The sequence below is a fragment of the Telopea speciosissima genome, chromosome 7 (assembly GCF_018873765.1).
Source record: "Telopea speciosissima isolate NSW1024214 ecotype Mountain lineage chromosome 7, Tspe_v1, whole genome shotgun sequence".
In the NCBI taxonomy this organism is placed as follows: Eukaryota; Viridiplantae; Streptophyta; class Magnoliopsida; order Proteales; family Proteaceae; genus Telopea; species Telopea speciosissima.
Genome location: NC_057922.1, coordinates 19,061,581 through 19,080,836, shown reverse-complemented (window position 1 = coordinate 19,080,836; position 19,256 = coordinate 19,061,581). Strand labels below are relative to the sequence as shown.

Here is a 19,256-nt window from a genome sequence, read left to right as displayed (position 1 = left end):
GGAGCGAGATCATCTTTCATGGGGGCAGGAAAGTCATATCTCCCAGTTTGTGTTTGGGCGCAACAGCCACTCTCCTTGACAGAGTCCGTTTTCCCTATTAAAATTAAGGATAAATTTGCATATAATAGTCTTAAATATACCCAGAGTAATGCAATGTTTATCATGAATTACCACTACAATTTCATTTTTTAATTTTTATTTAAAATTACAAAAAAAAAAAAAATCATATAATTTTATGTTCTTCAAAAATTTGTAAAATGAAACCCACTAAACACCTAATTTCATCAACTAAACATATAAATTTATAATCTATATATTGTTATACACATAGTGCATGTGTTGTCATTATCGTCAAGATAGTGCAATCTACTGAGTCAACAGTTCAGTGTTAATGAATGATAGAGCAAATGACATGGCAACATCACAATGGCTAGTAGTATCAATAGACAGAGTGTAGTGGCAGGTGTACTAAGTTGTCAATATAGATGTTTACTAGTGTGTACAATGATTTGGCAGCTAGCAATGTATAAGAGAGTATGGCAGTGGTCATGAGGGTGGCATGGTAATGATGGCACAATGAATAGGTATGACTTGATGATATGAGCATGGTGTATGAGCATTGAAGCCAACCTATGAGTTTTTTTTTTTTTTCAAGAAAAAGAGGTACGGAAAGGGATAGAAAGAAGAGAAAGAAAGAAAGAAAAGAAAAGAAGGACGAAGAAGAGGATTGCAAGGTTGTGAGGATTGCAAGGTTGTGTGGAGACGTCCATCACCGGCAATTCTGAAAAATTGTGGGATTACATCGATTAAGGTAATCCACTTTTGCGTTTTTCTATTTCATTGTATTTCACGTGTAGGTGTTTGTAAAAATGCTCATGTGAATGTTCGTAGTGTATTTGGGTGGACTAGTATTTGTAATTGTGCTACATTGTAAAACATTGATATAAGCCCAATTTTATTGTATTAGGGGTGTTCAGTTGTAATTGAACACATAGAAGTTGTAACGTCTTCTTTGTTGATGTAGTATAAACCTTGGGGTTGAAGCCCTTGCTTTTGTACAGATAATTGAAGGGGGTGTAGAAGCACCTGGCCATTGCAGTGATCAAAATTGTGTTGCGTATTGGTTATAATACGAAACTTTGGTTAGGGTATTATTCAGTAGATGTAGGCACACTGTTGAACCATGTATATTTGGTGTCCTGTACATGTGATTGTTTTATTGTTGTGACTATTGGAGTATATTTGCGGTAGGATGGATATGCACACCAGGTAGACCTTACCATAGAGGTAGTTGATGTTTAGGCTTGTGATTGAGAGACAAGTGTGTCACACGACCGTGTGTTTGTGCTTGTGACTATGTGTGTGGGAGACTGGTAAGCTTGAGATTTCCCTAGCTAGAGACATTGCAGTATTGCTTGAGACAATGTAGTTGGTGTCGGTAGTGAAACGGTGCATGTGTGAGTGCCAAAAGGGAGATTAGTGCGTATCATTGTATGTGACAATTGCCAATGCCATCTTCTATGTGTGTGAGCTAGTTAGGGATGTGTTGTCATGTTGCTTGAGTGTACCCAATGATAGTGTTGTTAGGGATTGTAAGAGTGTGACATCAGTAGATAGTGGAGTGGTCAGTTAGGGTTACAGCTTGGGAGAAAAATTTTAAAATACACTGATTCACCCCCTCTCAATGTCTGCCTAAGATTAACATACATCACATAGCCAAAATAAATAAATTAAAAGGGGGGAAATTTTGAGTTTTACCTTGTGGTATATCTTCTAAACCCCAAAATAAGCTCCCTAGATCTCCCAAATCAAAGGGTTTTGGTCGATTTCGACACTATTTCTTCGGTGTTAAGCCGAGGTAGCTTAACACCGAAGAAATCTTAGAAAAATGGGTTGTGGATGAGGAGTTGCAGGTGAATCAGTCTGATTAAGATTGGATCACCCAATCCTCTTTCCGCGTTGAAGAATCGGGTGAAATTGGAATCCGAACCCACCGATTTAACCTATTCGATCCAATTTTTTCAAACCATCAATGAACTTTGATTATATTGTCATCATAGACATATATACTTTTGCAAGAGTTTCAAAATAAGAAGGAAAAAAAATGCTGATTAAGAAAGTGCAATAATCTTTCTGTGAAGTTCTTGTAAACCAGCTGGAAATCAACTGGATCCAGAGATCTATACTCTATACATATAATAGCTCATTACAGCTTAATTTACATTGGTTTTGACAGCAACATCTACAATTAAACATGCCTGGAAGAACCTCTTTCCTCAAAAGTAAATATATAATAACTAAAAGCATACATACTCAGGATATGCTGATTGCTTGCTGCTCTCATCTGTACAGTTTTTACTTTTATTTATAAGATTTAAAAGCTGCCCATGAACATTATTATTATTCTATATATCCATTTCTGATAAAATTTGTCAACTTCTCTGAAGAGACATTAGAAGAACCAGCTTTGTTGAGAGAAAGTTGTATCTTTCCCTTAAGATCCATGGCTCTTTCCTTCATCTCCATCCCCTCTTTGTCAACCATAATTCTTCTTATGCTCTTCTCTATCAATCCTCTTTCATTATTAGCTATTTCTATTCCCACTTTCCACACACAGCTTACAAGTCTAGCATTTATCCTTTGGTCACCAAAGTGAGGTGAACAAAGCATAGGTACCCCTTCAGTTAAACTCTCCAATGTTGAATTCCAACCAGAATGTGTCCAAAAACCTCCAATTGCAGGATGGGCTAACACTTCCTGTTGAGGTACCCATTTCACAATCTGACCCCTTTCACTTGTTAGCTCTTCAAACTCTTTGGGTATCAGTTCTTCTACCCATTTTGAGCTCTGGACTGAACCAGGTCTTACCACCCATAAGAAGTGTTGTTTACTGTTGGCTAACCCCCAAGCCATCTCCACCAATTCACTTCTGCTGATGTTAACTAAACTACCAAAGCTTATGTAGATAACAGAGTTAGGTGTTTGGGTGTCTAGCCAAGTAATGCAACTTCTATCTGTTTCTTCTATGGATGAGTATTTATGGAGAGGACCAACAAGGAAGACAGGAACAGAATTAAGTTCATGTTCTATCAAGTGTAATGCATTTTCTTCAAGTTGCTTCAAGGAATTCCAAATTACTCCAGTTGCAGTCCTTGTAGTATCAGCCATGCGAATAACTTGTATATGCAAGTCAGATGATTTGACCTCTGGAAGATCCTTCATTCTAAGGAATGGTAGCTCAGTTACTGGTTCTTCCAATTCCTCACCTGAGACACAAAATATATATATATATATATAGTGGTAGCTAGAATTGAATCATGTGTAGAGAAGAAAATCCATTATAAACAGAGACATATATGATGTCAAATACATACCTTTGATTGGATGACAACAACCCTTTTGCATGGTAAGCAAATAACCAACAAAGAAAGTCACACTGTTTGTTCTGAAGGCAAACCTAGGGAGCTTCATTTCATCTGCAATGGTTGATGCAAAATACAAGCCAACATCATGGATGATACCCAAAATGGGGTCTTTTTCGCGGTCGGACTGGATTCGCAACAAGCAATCACGAAATGGATCTTCACAATTTCGATTGATTTTTAAGATGAGAGATACTAAATTGGACTCCTCACCTTCTGATATTCCATCAGAGATGGATTCAAAGTTGATGTCAGGTGGGTATTTGGAAGGATTTGGTGATTTGAATTGTGTATGAACAATTGTGATAGAGAAGCCTTTGGAGTGAAGAAGGGTGGCTAAGTGAAGCATAGGGTTCATGTGGCCTTGCAGGGGACATGGGACAAGTACCAAGTGACCACCAACACCACCACTAGATCTTCTTCTTCCTTGCTGCTTCTCCATTTCAACTACTACTACTATTACTACAACGACTCTCACAATTCCCCTGCTGATGAACATTTATATAAAGATTAGAATTACTTCATACATTTAAAAAAAAAAAAGAAAGTTAGAATTAGGTACGTAAACTAATGCATATAATTTTTTTGGGAAAGGATTCTCTAAGGAAGTGACATAGATGAACACACCAATGAAGTGTGACAAAATGGTATCCTAAATCGGAGGACAGTGAAGTTATTTTACTTGAGAAGGAGAGAGATAGACACGTAAGTGCTAATGTATCCTACCCCATCCATCGTCTTATAGAACATTTTCCCAATTTTTTTTGTGGGACCGGCTTTTCATACACGGTTGTGTATGAAACATGGTCAATACTTCAGCGGCCAACGGATAGATGAAGGAGAATCGAATATTCCGATTAATCCAACGGCTGAAGTATTAACCCTGGTCATACACGGCCATATATGAAACATTTTCACTTTTTTTATAAATTTTTTATTCTTGAAGTGGTGCAAGGAGTTGTTTTTTTTTTTTTTTTTTTTTTTTTGGTTGAAAAGTGGTGCAAGGAGTTGTTAGACCATGTCATTGTTGAAAATTAATTCATAGTAGCTCAGTCGCTGTGCTTTTAATAAGCTTAGTTTATATAGATAACTTGCCAGACTAGAAATTTTCATTTATGCACGTAATCTCCATAGGTGGAATGTGTATAAAAAAAGAGAATAAAAAAAAAAAACGAAAAAGAAAAGAGAACATACTCATATTAGAATAAGGATGTGAAAGGTGATACAAGGAAGGTGGGTCACGTTTTTGCCTCCCTAAAAAAAGTGAAGGTGTGTCACTGTCTAGTCTGGGCTAATTCCATGTATTATCCACGGCAGACCTATTGGAGAAAGGAACATGCCCAAATAATGGCATGTCTGTTGCATTGAATAGATTCCAATATCATTAACAACAACCATGTTCTGTTTCTCTATGATTGACACACAGATTCAAAAAAGAGAGAAAAAACTTAATACTTGTATGGCGAAAGGTTTTGTGCACGGCTGTGCATGATGCATGGTTATATATACAACTGTTGAATGGAAAATTAGGATTTATGGTGCACCTTCCTCATCTTCATCCAACGGATTTATACACGCTATCATTCACCATGCATGATCATTCACGACTTCATGGGGAAGGGATTCGTGTACAGGAGGGGAGGAGGCATCGACGATGTGTCAAATAGAAGGGAGGGCTTACGATCATATCAATCAGGCATTTATACCCATCAAACGCCCATGAAGCTAGTTGTACACTTGCATGATTGTGCATAAAACCTTTTGCCTTCACTTAAATTCAAGGAATTTATTGAGGAGAAGTCCTGATGGGAAAAGGGACCACATGTTGGTGGGGTTTTGTTGAGGTGGAAGTGTTTAAGTAAAGTTGCTTTTCTCAGTAACCAAAGTCCCACTAATTTGGTGAGATTTTTAAGTATCATATCAGCAGACAAAGCAATTAATGATGTAGTTTACCACTCCAAATTAATCAAACAAGATTGAGATAGGATTTTGAAGTGTCATATCACCATTTTCCTACCTCACCTAAGTTGGATCTTTATCCTCTCAATTACACTGCTCGTACTTGACCTCAAGTACATCTAACAGAGGAGGCAGAAATGACTATCATACCCCCTGTCCGAACACATTGCCCGAGATAGGGTCCATGTCGGGTCCACCTCCCTCTATTAGATGTACTTGACGTCAAGTACGGGCAGTGTAATTGAGAGGATAAAAATTCCACCTAAGTCCTCTCTAAACAACTGGGGCTTAATATACAAACAATTTTAAAGGAGGGAGGAGGGAGAATTCCAAATCAACTACCCACATGGGGACAGGTGGGGACAGAGCTAACCCCTCCATGGAACATGGGTCCCATACTCTAGAGGTGGGTCCTCCCTAGAATGGAGGGGCCCCACTTGTCTACTTTTTCTGATACAAGTAAAAAATTTTCATTTAAAGAGTATTAGTCCTTGTGAAAAGAGTGACAGAGAAGGATGCCCCACTTGTACTTAAACAAAAAGAATATATTAAGGGGATGGAAAAGTCCATAAAACAGATGTGTGAAGTCTTGACCTTTAAATGGGAGTCAAACTTTGCCTACCACTGGGATGGAAAAGTCCATAAAACAGATGTGTGAAGTCTTGACCTTTTAATGAGAGTCAAACTTTGCCTACAACTAAATAAATTCCTCATCAGACACCATAAGAAACGAACAAATAGGGTCTCCCCCTTACATCCCCTTTCCCATGACTCCTCCCCCCCCTTGATAAAATTTCTTTTCAATTCTCTTAAAAAGAATACAATTGGAGACTCACTCTTTTCCCCTGTGGGACTTTCTCTTCCTCAATAAACTGTTTTTCATTCATTAAGGAAAACTAGCGACCTTGGGCAGCACAGATTCCTTTTTGTTCAAATAGCATGTACAGCAAGCAAGCATTGTAGAATATAGAACCAAATTGTTTTGTTTCATTGTCAAAAACTGTCATTATCTGCACTCCATTTTACACGTTTGCATCCTTTACACCTTTTTTTTTTTTTTTTAAGTAGAAGTTTGCATCCTTTACACAACGATAACCATTATTAAGGAACATTGAAATAAGAAGTAAACCCATTTTGATTTATCAATAAATTGTTCCCACATCAAACATAAAAAGTAAAAGAAAAAGACGTGAACCAAATAGATTAATTATAATAAATGCAATAAACTAAACTACAGAATTGCTTAATTGTCATGACAACTGTTATATTGTGATTCGTTATCTGTCATATCCAAGACTTGTATTCAACTGCCTTGCAACAGTGTATGTTGATTGTAACCTTCACAACCTATGTAGAAACAACCACCCAGGTTGTTCATACCAAAATCCTTACAGCAGATCCAATGGCTAGTAATTCCTGGGTTGTAACCTTCTTCCAAATCCCATCAATCATCAGTAAACCTTTGTCGGCTTTCAGTGATGAACCATCCTGACTGTTCAAGCGACCACCATCTGATGTCTCCCTCATTTTCTTAGTGGCACTTGAGCCCTCCAAAAGCCGAATATCACAACTCGTTTCTCTCTTTCCACTACAACGATTCAGCTCCCAGTGTTCATTGGCTTCGGAGAATTCTTCAACCTTTTGATGGTGGACCTTTGGGTGGTCAACTGTTCTGTCAAGAATAGGAAGAATGCCTGAAGAACCTAAAGCACGAGGCAACATACCAATTGGACATGGGTTCCACGACTTGGCTACAGACCACATGTTTTTCTCTGTTCCCTCATCAACAATTGGTGGCACTATATTGACCATTTCACCCTTCATCCGGTGCCGTTTAAGAGACTCCAGCTTTTCCGCTGCCTGTTTTATGTCATTCTCCTGTTGAAGAAGGGAGTCTCCCATACCCATACATGTAGAGCTTTCAATGGTACAATCATAGTCTGGAAAGTTTACCGCAGGCAGTTTCTTGATCCTCTCTACCAGATAACTGTTTCCTGTCATGTTTGCAAGCAGTAGTGTAGAACCAGTGAGTTGTTTGTTGCCCCTAGCTAATATCAAAAGACATTTCCGTAGGAGTTCTTTTAAAGTTGCTTTTGATATAGCACTTGTTTCCACCACAGAGACATCGGTTTCAGCCAAATGTCCTGTGTCTCTATGTTGTTTTAATTCAGTAAGATTCCCAAGGAGCCATGGAACCAGTGACGAAAGATGTTCAATTTGAACAATCTCAGCCTTATGCTCTGATGAAATGCAATAATGTCCTGCCATAGAAACATGAAACGAAATAACCAAAAAGAGAAAATATAGGTTTTAGAAAAATGTTTACTTGAGAAACAGCATGAATCCAACAGAGGTATCATGATACATCTGTGCAGACCCGTATCCAGATCCAACGTGCATTAATTTATCCACTTGGATCCAATTCCTGTGTATCTATATTCAACCCTACATCAAAGTGATTTTTTTTTTTTGGGGGGGGGGGGGGACCCGAAAAGGTTGGATCTCTTTCTTTTTCCCCCCATTTCATCTTTTAGGGGGAGAGGAGATTGGGGGTGGGGGAATAATGTAATGACAAGCTTCCAAGACCATGATTTGAATTATCCAAACCATCTCCAAAACAAATTTCAACAATAGGCCTGATTTAACCTGGTTAGATTAGAAACGGATTGATTTAGATCTCAGATCTGAGCCCAACTTGAACAAGGAATATCATTGATTTAGGAATAATTTAATACCTATAGCACAAACAAAAGACGCAGCTATTCTCATGAATCAAGTATCAAAAGGAAAGAGCAGAGGAATATAATGGCAAAAAACTAGCGAAAAGAAAGTGAAAGTGCCAAAAGATGCAGCTGTTTGTCTTGGACTACAAACATGGAGCAAAGGCATGTGGACCAATTCAAGGTTGACCACTTGGTTTAATATTGGACCAGCCATAAAATAAACATTTCCATTTTTTAAAAGCAAACGTAACTTGACAAAGCCATATGCAGACATCACATGATTTCCTATTATTCAACAACCAATCCAAGAACAAAAAGGGTTAAAGGCGGACGAAGAGAAATCTTTTATCATTAAGTGAATTTGACTTGAACTTTAACCACTTGATGTCAGATAAAAGAAAATATGTGAGTGGTGAAAGGTAGTTTTGGAGAGAATGTCAATCATGCTGTCTCAGTGACCAACATGTCCAAGAAGCCTCAATAAACAGTCTCACAAACTACTCGTTCTCCCAACAACACTTAGAACTTTAGAGGGATCCCCATAAAAGGTTGATCCCACATAAACCTGCATAATATTCAAGGTAAACAAACTAATCCCAAGGAAGGAGTAGAAAATTTACCAATTTCAGTTTTCATGGCTACCCGAGTCTCAATCATTTCAAGAACTGACTTGAAAATGGTCAGCAGCAATTCCGGTTCCTTGCTTGACAGCCGCATTATTAAGTATTTCCAGTCATCAATTGTGCCTGTGAGGATTTTTGAATTTCCAGAGTAGTCCGCTAGCAAATTATCAGAGGATTCTACCCTATTTCCAGCTGAGAAATCGGATGCCTTCAGTAGGAACTCCAATAACACCGAAACTACTTCTGATGGGAACAAAGAATATAAATGAACAAGATTTCGTATAATCTTGGCAATCTGTCTTTTAGGTCCTGAAATCAGATTCAACATCCATCAGCAATTAAGGAGACTAGACGACAGAAGCTTGAAATGTTTATGGAGGACATATTCACCCAAAAAAAATAAATGTTTATGGAGGACATGACGTGCATGCACATACACTATTGGGAATAGTCCAACATCAACCAACTATGGGACCTTGGATGCTTCAATATGGTATCAGAGCCACCAGACCCATTATGATAGTGATACATCCATGTACAGCAACCCAAAATAGAGGCCACACGTGCCACGTATACTGCCACCCAAAAGAGTGGTACCACGTTCCGGGGAGTGTTGGGGATAATCCCACATCAACTAGCTCTGGGTCCCTAGTGCACTTCACATATCAGTTTCTCTACCTAAAGCATAAGCTTTTATGTGGATAATTCAATTGAATCAGAGCCACCAGGCCCGTCACCTTAACGATACATGTGTATGGCCACCCAAAAGAGAGTCCACACGTGCCATGTGTACTGCTGCCCAAAAGAGGGGCAACACAGTAATGGGAATAGTTAGACATCAACTAACTCTAGGACCTTGGATACTTCAATACACACAGATGAGTGTCTGTCACATAGGCTGCAGCTAGTACTACAGTCTAGACTGCATGCCTCTACTTAGGCTGCAGCATTGACAGTGGTCTAGGCTGTGTGGAGTCATGGGCATATTGTATGATCCTTGTAAATTTTGAGTTTGCTCCAACCTTGTATGGATGTCCAATCTATCCAGTGGCCTGGCACTGTGCTGCAATACTATGTGCCATTCTGCATTGCTGTAGTAGCCCACAGATGATGTGAGGCCAGAAAGGAAAAATGCATGATTCTGGTTCAGAGAGCTCAAGAATCTGGTGTTCATCGCTCCGAAAAGCCCAGTATAATTTTCCAAGCAGGTTATTGCTTTCTTTTAGGATGCAGTGATGCTAAGGGGAATGCTCCTTCAAAGCATCCTCAAAGGACCTATCTTGGTTTGGAATGAAGGCAACTATAAGGCAGCCTTAGGGCTTCTTTTGGTTGCTCCTGATTCCAAAACAGCACAGGTACTTTTGGGGACTGCTTTCAAGGGGTGGTCCCCTGAGCATTCCCATTTGGAATAAAACCCTAAAGGCAGAAATCTCTCTAAGGATGTGTGGGTGCGTTTAGGCCCCAGCCCCCAACTTGTGGTTCACTATTCACAATTTGTGGGAATATCTACAATGGAGTTGGGATGGACCTAAGATCACTTGGAAAGGTGTATAGGATTCCTCGACCAGAAGTGGATGCTTGGAGATCTGGGAAAGTGCTAGGCATCAACCTTAGGGGTCACACCACAGGGATGACCATGCTGGAGGATTGACTTTGCTTTACATTAGCACTATGCAGCAGTAATAACTACACAAGAACCAAGTGGGCTGTCCTAAGCTCTAGGGTTCATGGATGAACCTGTCCAAGAGACAGTGTATGAGTCAATGTCAGATCAAGGGGATTCAGCAGTGCAATTTTCTGTGTAAAAAGAGCAACTTGCGGTCTTGTGCTTCGTAGCAGCTCATGGCCCAATAGGCAGGCTTTGTTCCAATTGTGAGCTACAGACCATCAGGTATCTTGGATGGGCTCAAGACAGTGCCTGGAGATTGTGGAATGGACTAGGATGCCCCTGGTATGGTTTAGTCCTTCACACATTGGTCAAGGAATACTTTTGAGGACCTGGATGGTTGACCACTTGTGTAACTGCTCCTTGTTAGTGCATCTATGGATGCACATACAGGCTCAACAGTCTTGAATGGTTGGTTGGCTGGCTCTGGTTAGATGATGGCATTTTCATCCATCGTATCAAAAAGTTTCGATCATAACAGCAAGTACACAAAGAAACACATGCAGAGAGGAAGGAATAGCTGTCTCTCATTGTTTACAATACACACGGTTAACTATAGAGGTGATGGGACCTACCATGTGACTAAGTCCCATCGAGAGATTGCAATCAGATTGGATCATCATACCTTGAGATTTTGGAGATTGGAGCTTCCCAGCCATACGGGAGAAGAACTTAGTACCCCCGCACCATAGTTCAGACTGTTTAACACCTAAAAATAAAAAATAAAGTCAATGAAGAAAAATCACCCATTGATGTTGGAAATATATGAACGAAGGTGTTCAATCAATCATAAATATGCATATCAGTATAACCACACCTAATCGGAAATATAATTATCTAACAGCCAGTTCCCTCTTCTGTCCTGAAAATCCAGTAAAGGAAATGTAATTGTCTCATTGTAGCAAAGTTCCCTCTATAAAGCATATACCATTCCACTAGGATGTGTAACTGAATATTAAATTTAATAATGAAATTCAAAATGAAGTTCAGCTTCGAAATTTACACATTCTTTTTTGGACTGAGTTTCTCTCCACCATGGTGAATGGGACCCCATTCACCACGGGGCAGGAGAGGGCAGGAAAGAGTATCGGGAGGGTATTTTGGAACATACCAAAACCCTAAGAGGGGTTGTGAGTTGTGAACCCTAGGACGGTGGGTGACCCGTCCTCTATGGGTGAAGAGGAACTTAGTCCTTTTTTTATAATAAGCAACAAAGATTTATTGAAATGAGAGAGAAATGTTACAAGTACGAAACAACATCCCCCTAGAGGGAAGAGCAAGAGCCCTCACAAACCAAGGTAAGAAAGCCGAGAAATAGCCAAAGCCTACACTAGAATAGAAACTGAAACCTCACAATGAAATGGAGTTCCCATACCAACGCTGATGCAGTTGCATGTGTGTGGCTGGACCGGCATAGTCAGATTGGAAAAACCCAAATCGAGATGAACCAGGTCAAAACTTGGATTCTGGCCAATAGAGATTAATCTTGTAATCTTTTATGTTATCTATTTTATATTATGGAGATAGGAAACACAGGAGAGTGTCTAGTAGTTTCCTAGTTTGAGTTGTTTTATATTTCGGGTTGAATTAGGAGTCTTCTTCCTTTGTTTATATACATGTAATCCAACAAATTGAGTAGAGTGAATATTGAATTGAAGCTTGAGATTGTTCCTCATGGGTGTGAGTTGTTGCTACTGATCCTTCTCTCTCTGGCTCAGTTCAGAGCTTTCTCCTCTTAGGTGAGTCGTATCTTCCCTCCTTCCTGTTTTTCCTGTCCTTCCCTGCCTTCTTCCCCTGTTTAGTCCTGGCAATAACTCAAAGTCAGACACAATTGACCATCGTCTCCCTCATCCCTTTCCCTTTCTTCCTAAAACTCTCTGTCATTCTCTTTGGCTTGGTTCAGAGCTTTCTCCTCTTAGGTGAGTCGTATATTCCCTCCTTCCTGTTTTTCCTGTCCTTCCCTCCCTTCTTCCTCTGTTTAGTCCTAGCGATAACTCAAAGGCAGTCACAATTGACCATCATCTCTCTCATCCCTTTCCCTTTCTTCCTAAAACTTTAGGAGATAAATCCTTACCTTTGGGCGATGACCCGAAAAGACCAGCCAAAAACCTTGTTCGAACTGAAACTTAAATCTGTTTCTCTCTGTCATTCTCTCTGGCTCGGTTCAGAGCTTTCTCCTCTTAGGTGAGTCGTATCTTCCCTCCTTCCTTTTTTTCCTGTCCTTCCCTTCTCTTCTTCCCCTGTTTAGTCCTAGTGATAACTCACAGTCAGTCACAATTGACCATCGTCTCCCTCTCATCCCTTTCCCTTTCTTCCTAAAACTTTAGGAGATAAATCCTTACCCTTGGGCGACCCAACCCGCAAAGCCCAGCCCAAAACCTTATTCGAACTGAAACTTAGATCTGCTTCTCTCTCTCTTCCACCAGATCTGAATTCAGAGCTTTCCTTTAGTTCTTTAGTTGATTTCTAGGGTTGCCTTTAGTTGGACTCAAGAGGTCCAAGGACTGTGAATCACCACCTAAAAATGTTGATTGGTAATCAAACAAAAGAGTTATCTCATCCTGAACAACTCCTATTCTGTTTGAGAGGTAGAAGACAACCTCTTGTCTTATTCACAACTAAAGGCCAGATTCCCTTATTTAACCAAAAACCCCTCAGTTCTGAACTTTAATTCTATTTCATCCCCCACTTCATTTTTTTTTTTGGATGAATAAAAATTTCATTACCAAAGGAGCCCAAAAGGGAAATACAAAAGAGAAGAAAAAACAAACAAAAAAGCTCCTATAACAAGCTAAAGGGGGAGGTTCCAAGAAGATACAATATGTCTATTGTTGGGAGTATACACACCCACAATTTTGCTTTTGATGTCAAAGGAGATGGAATCACAAATCTGATGATAGGATCTGGAATTGGGAGTCGATCTTCTAAGATTACGTTCAAGCCAAATGTGGTGAATAGCAGCGCAGAAAGCAAGTTTAACCAAACAATCATAAGCTGATGGGCCTCTGAAGGTCATGTCAATCCAGATCCACTCTCGCTGAAGAGGAAGGATGCACCGTCTAGTGGGCCAACAACGAGAAAGAAGCCAAGACCAGATCCGAGTGGAGAAGGGGGGCAGCTGAAGAACAAGTGGTCAACATCTTCAATTCCATTCAAACATAGGATGCAGAATGGGGCAGCAAGGATGTGCCTCCGAATGAGAAAAGACTGAGTCGGCAGGCAATATCTAAGGGCTCTCCAAGCTGTGAAACTGTGGCAGGGAATATGGCTAGGAAATCAAACTAAGTTGCACCAAGCAACCACCAATCTGCAAGGTCTGAGAAGATCCCAAGCAGACTTCAAACTGAATCGGCCCGAAGAGGAGCAGTCCAGGTAACCAGATCAGCTCTACCCCCACTTCACTATAAATACCAGAAACGCCCTTCTTTTGAAAATTTTATTTACAGTTAAAGTTTTTAACCTATTATTTGTTTCCTTCACTCTCAAGGGCCTAAATTGTATCTGAATTTATGAAATTGCCGTTCTCCCTATTATTTGAGTTTCTATTAGCTGGGGTGGGCCCATAGCAACCCAAAAGAAGGGTGTTGAAACTCCAGGTTGCATCAACTGGTATGAGAACCGCCGAAAATCCTGTTTTTTTTTTTACCTTTTACCATGGTGGCCAACATCGTGGTATCAAGTATCGAAATGATACAGATCAATAAATCTTGACACGACACATATTAGATACATAAAAAATTTATGTACAGAACCAATACAAATAGATACACAGTGTCAGGGCGTCGCCTAGGCATCCAGGCGCCTTGGTCGACTTGTTGGTGCCACCTTGATTTTGGACCCTCTCCAATGCCTTGGGTCGCCTAGACGCCTTTATTTTGGATACTCTCCAACACCTTGGCTACTAAAATCCAAAAATACCAGTTTTTGAGAGAGAACGTCTTCCTACCCTATTTTTTCTTTTGCCAAAACCTAAGTAGATCCCATCTACACTCAAAAGGATATAGGAGTGATTAAACAAGCAAAATATTGCATTAAAGTTCATCAAAGTGGAGATCAGACATCAAAGCTGGAGGTTAAAATAAGTTTAAAAATTAATTTTTTTTGGCTCGAGTCCTGGATTTTCTTGCTTGTTTTTGCCAAGTATCACATCTAAACTAGAAAACTGACCTATATTTAGATAATATTGAATGATTTATGATCTATAATATATAATTATGTTTGTTAAGTACTACTTATTAATAGTTACACACTTTTTCAGGTTTGGTTAATATGTTACTAGTAGGGTAGTAATATACAACAACAACAACAACAAACTCAGCCTTCTCCCAACTGAATGGGGTCAGCTACATCGATCCTTGCAAAACCGAGTTAAAAAACAAAAAAAGGAAGGAAAGAGGCACAACCCAGGAAGTCAGGAAAATCTCAGCTAGATCGGTGGAAACATGGATCCTTATCCTCCAATAGGCTCTATCTGAGGTCATAATTGGTACAAGACCTAGACTAAGCATGTCCTTCCTCACAACTTCTCCTATGGTCATTTTAGGTCTGCCCTAGCTCTTTTTGCTCCTTCAATCGAAATCATATCGCTCCTCCTTACCGAGGCGTCCTGAGGCCTCCGTTGATTATGACCATACCACCTCAAACGACTCTCTCGGAGCTTGTCATTGATCAGGGCAACTCCCAAATCAGCTCTTATACAATCATTCCTTACTAGGCTTGTAAACGGATCAGATTCGGCTCAGATACGGATTGGATGTGATCGGATTTGGATATTCCCTGGCCAAATACGGATACCTCTAAACGGATTCGGATGAGGATCAAATTCGGATTTTCGACCATCCGTTTACATCTCTACCTTGTGTAACCCGTACCTTCCTCCCCTAGCAGATAAAATTCACTCTCAATCCATATCTCTTAGATCATGATTCTCATTTCCTTATATTCTAGAACCTGTTGAATCTTCAAAAACCCTCAGGATCATTATTTACTTATTTTTTTTATTATTAAGTATTCGGATTTATTCCGGATGGATTTTTATCGGAGTATTCAGATTTTTTTTTTGGATATCTCTAAATGAATACAGATATCCCTAAACGCATACGGATGCGGATCGAATTCGGATTTTTGGTTATCCATTTACAACCCTACCTTACTTTATCCTTCCTAGTTTTTCCGCACATCCATCTTAACATCCTCATCTCTACTACACATAGCTTCTCTACATGACACCTCTTAACTGCCCAACACTCCGCCCCATACATCATAGCCTGTCGAACAGCAGTCCTATAGAACTTTCCTTTAAGCTTTAAAGGAATACGTCGGTCACACAGTACTCCAGTCGCGCTTCTCCACTTCATCCATCCCACCTTAATTCTCTGTGAAACATCATCATCTATGTCACCTTCCTTGTTTATGATTGATCCCAGATATCTAAAATAGTCACATTGCGGTATCTCTCTCTCTCCTCAATTTTCACCATGTCATTATCCATCGTAGTGTGACTAAAGTTACACCTCATATACTCCATCTTTGATCTACTAATCTTGAAGCCTCTTGTTTCCAGGGTTGCTCTCCACAACTCTAAAATAGTCACATTGCGATATCTCTCTCTCTCCTCAATTTTCACCATATCATTATCCATCGTAGTGTGACTAAAGTTACACCTCATATACTCCATCTTTGATCTACTAATCTTGAAGCCTCTTGTTTCCAGGGTTGCTCTCCACAACTCTAACTTAGCATTGATCCTTGCTTTTGTCTCATCCATCAAAACGATATCATCTGCAAAGAGTATACACCACTCGACCTCATCTTGAATGCTCTTGGTTAATTCATCCATGATCAGCGCAAACAGATAAGGGCTTAGGGTTGATCCCTAATGTAATCAAATCGTAATTGGGAATTCCTTGCCCTAGGATAGATCTCACACTAGTCACCACACCCTCATACATATCTTTAATAACATCTAAATATTTACAAAACATCCCTCTCTTCATAAGAACATGACAGATTAAGTCTCTAGGGACTCTGTCATAGGCTTTGTCCAGGTCAATAAAGACCAAATGGAGATCTGAGTCTCTCTTCTCAGACGGGCTTCAATAACCTTTTCCTATAGTTTCATAGTATGACTCATTAGTGTTATGCTTCTATAGTTATTGCAGCTCTGAATATCACCTTTATTTTTGTAGATCGGGACTACAATGCTTCTCCTCCATTCATCTAGCATTTTCCTTGTGTTCATAATCTTGTTAAACAGCTTGGTTAACCAATAAACCCCATACTCTTAGGGCCTTCCACACTTCTATATCAATGTAATATGATATAATTATGCTCGTAATGACCAAATATGAGAAAACCAATAAACAAACCATAGGATATACTATAAGCATATTTATTAAAATACAAAACAATAACATTTTTTTGTGAATAACTAATTTATTACTAAAACCCCAAAAGGGGAGGGAAAAGAAGGGGGAGAATACACAAGAGGGGGGGGGGGGGGGAGAAGCTATATACAACAAACCCAAGCCCTAAGAAGAAGGGACAGGGAACTAAAGTAGCGAAGCATGCAAACCCCAAGAGACAACAATTCAGCTATTCTTTGGGGAGTCATTAACAGTACGGTGAGGTAACAGGTGGAGCTTGGAACTAGAATCAAAGAAGATCACTTTCCAAATCAAGTCAAAAGAACGGGAGTTGGAGGTCCATCTTCGAAGATTCCACTTCATCTAGATGTAAGTGATAGTGGCGCTGAACAAAAGCTTAACTACAATGTAAAAAATAGAGCTGCCTGAGAAGGTCATGTCCATCCAAAGCCACTCCTAGCGAAGGAAAGGATTCTTTTATGGCGGGGCCAACAAGTGTCTAAAGCTTTTTTTCCAGATTGAAGAGGCAAAGGAGCAAGAGAAGAAAAGGTAGTCAACGTCCTCTATACCATTCCAACAAAGAACACGAGGGGGAAACTAGGATATGGTGACGAAGGAGAAAGCATTGGGTGGGAAGGCAATGGGTGAGAGCTCTCTAGATAGTGAAGCTATAACGGAGAATATAACCCTTGAACCAAACAAGCTTATGCCAAAGGACTATGGGGGCACGAAGTTTGACAAATTCCCAGACAGAGTAAGAGCTTAAGAGGCCATTAGGGGAGGGAAGCCAAGAAACTGAGTGAATGGAGAGGAATGAGGAAACGGGACCCAGGAGAGGGCAGGGGGCAAGGGAGGAGGACAAACAAGAACCATGGGAGATAATAGAGGCAACTATGGAGAACTTGGAGATACTAGAGAAGTAAATTGTCCTTGCACCAACAGTGGAAAAGAGAACTCACATAGGGTGCCAGTGATCAAGCTAAAGGGAAGTAGAGGCCTTATCAGCAATCCTAGAAATGGTGGCTCTAAGAGCAATGGGGCAGAGAAGAAGGATTTTATGCCAGACCCAGGAAGAGTTTAGGAATTGGGGAACTATCCAAAGGGAATACTTCTTGAGAGGTTAAGAGTAAACTCAATTGACCTAGATACTGTCATGTTTGGACGAGATTTTCCAGATTAGCTTGAGGATACCCGCAATAATGGAACTACGGATTCTTCTTAAGTCGAGACCACCCTCAGCTTTAGTAAGACAAGTAACAACCCAACTGAGGGGGTGAAGAAATCTGGAAGTTTCCGCTCCTTTCCAGAGGAAAGCATACATCAAGGATTCCAAGGCTTTGATAGTGGATTAGGCAACCCGAATATACCACACCAATAGATATAGGACGATTGGAGAACAGATTAAATCAACTCTACCCTCCCGGCATAAGAGGGAAGTTTGCCCTTTCAAAGTTAGAGTCTTTTGCGGACAAGGTCGAGCATCAGGGTGCAATGATGACCAATCAGTCTAGCAGGGATCAAGGGAAAGCAGGGATCAAGGGAAGCCCTTGATACTTGACGGGGTAGCCAAGGGATAATCCTGTCAGACCGAGGGGAGAGACCTTCTCAGCTTCAGAGACACTAGAGAGAAATATGTTGGATTTAAGAAGGTTTATGCGGAGGCCAAAGAGGCCCTTGAAGAGGAAGGAGGACATGATGGAAGAGATGGAGGGATTGTCCTTGGAGAAGATCATAAGATCATCAGCAAAGGCGAGGTGGGTGTGCTTAAAGGCTTTACACTTGGGGATAGGGGAGATGAGGAGCTGGTTAGTTTTGGATTGGATAATGGATACTATGGGAGAGGACCTCAATAGCCAAGGAGAAGACGAAGGAGGAGAGGGGGCAGCCTTGGCGAATAGCAACAGAGGAGCATAGTTCCAAATCTCACCAAGATCTCGGCTAGATCTTGAATATCTCAAGAATCTCGAGCTCCTCAAGACGAGATTACATACGAAACTTAAGACCTGCAAAGTTTCAAATATTTCGGTCCAAATTTCGGCGAAATCTCGAAAATCTCGACCTGCTTGAGAAGAAACTACTCCTTTTTCTTCTCAAACACTATGATGTGGCATTCATATGTCATGCAGACGGAAGACGATGCATGTCGGTTCCATCGGACCATGAGTGGACTTGATCTAGCACGTCATAGTTCATATCAATAGACAGTCACAGACTCACAATACTGTATTGTTGGGACATGGAAGACTATGGTGTCTATGACATATGAATTGTTCACTGTACTTGGGTGTCTATTTAATATGCATTGTTCACTGTACTTTGTAGCTTTTACTTTAAGTCCTTAACTATTTCTTAAATAACTATTCAATATTATGTGTCTTCATCCATTATTGCATATTTTACTTGTTTCATTTGCCCATTATGTCTCATAACACTCAAACAATGTGTATAGGCAAATATTACATAAGGATTCGACGTTTACTGCCAATCAACATAAAATT

The 19,256-nt window shown here is 40.1% G+C and overlaps 2 protein-coding genes across 2 annotated transcripts in view; both read right to left on the bottom strand.

Moving 5' to 3' along the window:
- Window positions 1-2,356: 2,356 nt before the first annotated feature.
- On the bottom strand, window positions 2,357-3,864 carry LOC122668318 (UDP-glucose iridoid glucosyltransferase-like). Its single transcript, XM_043864904.1, has 2 exons — window positions 3,375-3,864; window positions 2,357-3,266 (listed from the first exon to the last, which is right to left on the bottom strand). Exons 1-2 carry the CDS (start codon window positions 3,862-3,864, stop codon window positions 2,401-2,403), a joined length of 1,356 nt encoding a protein of 451 aa, XP_043720839.1. The 3' UTR covers window positions 2,357-2,400.
- A 2,628-nt stretch (window positions 3,865-6,492) lies between these two features.
- Window positions 6,493-19,256, bottom strand: part of LOC122669497 — a 34,404-nt gene continuing 21,640 nt past the window's right edge. Inside the window, exons 7-9 of the mRNA XM_043866268.1 lie at window positions 11,019-11,102; window positions 8,725-9,036; window positions 6,493-7,642 (exon numbers count right to left, since the gene is read on the bottom strand). Coding sequence (XP_043722203.1) covers window positions 6,756-7,642; window positions 8,725-9,036; window positions 11,019-11,102 — 1,283 coding nt within the window. The 3' untranslated portion in view covers window positions 6,493-6,755. The remainder of the gene's footprint in view (window positions 7,643-8,724; window positions 9,037-11,018; window positions 11,103-19,256) is intronic.

Excerpts from the sequence above, each read along its gene's own strand:
- LOC122668318 (XM_043864904.1), bottom strand. The coding sequence starts at position 3,864 with ATGGAGAAGCAGCAAGGAAGAAGAAGATCTAGTGGTGGTGTTGGTGGT. Across the intron at positions 3,267-3,374 it reads TTGTTGTCATCCAATCAAAG|GTGAGGAATTGGAAGAACCA; the intron begins GTATGTATTTGA and ends TTTGTGTCTCAG.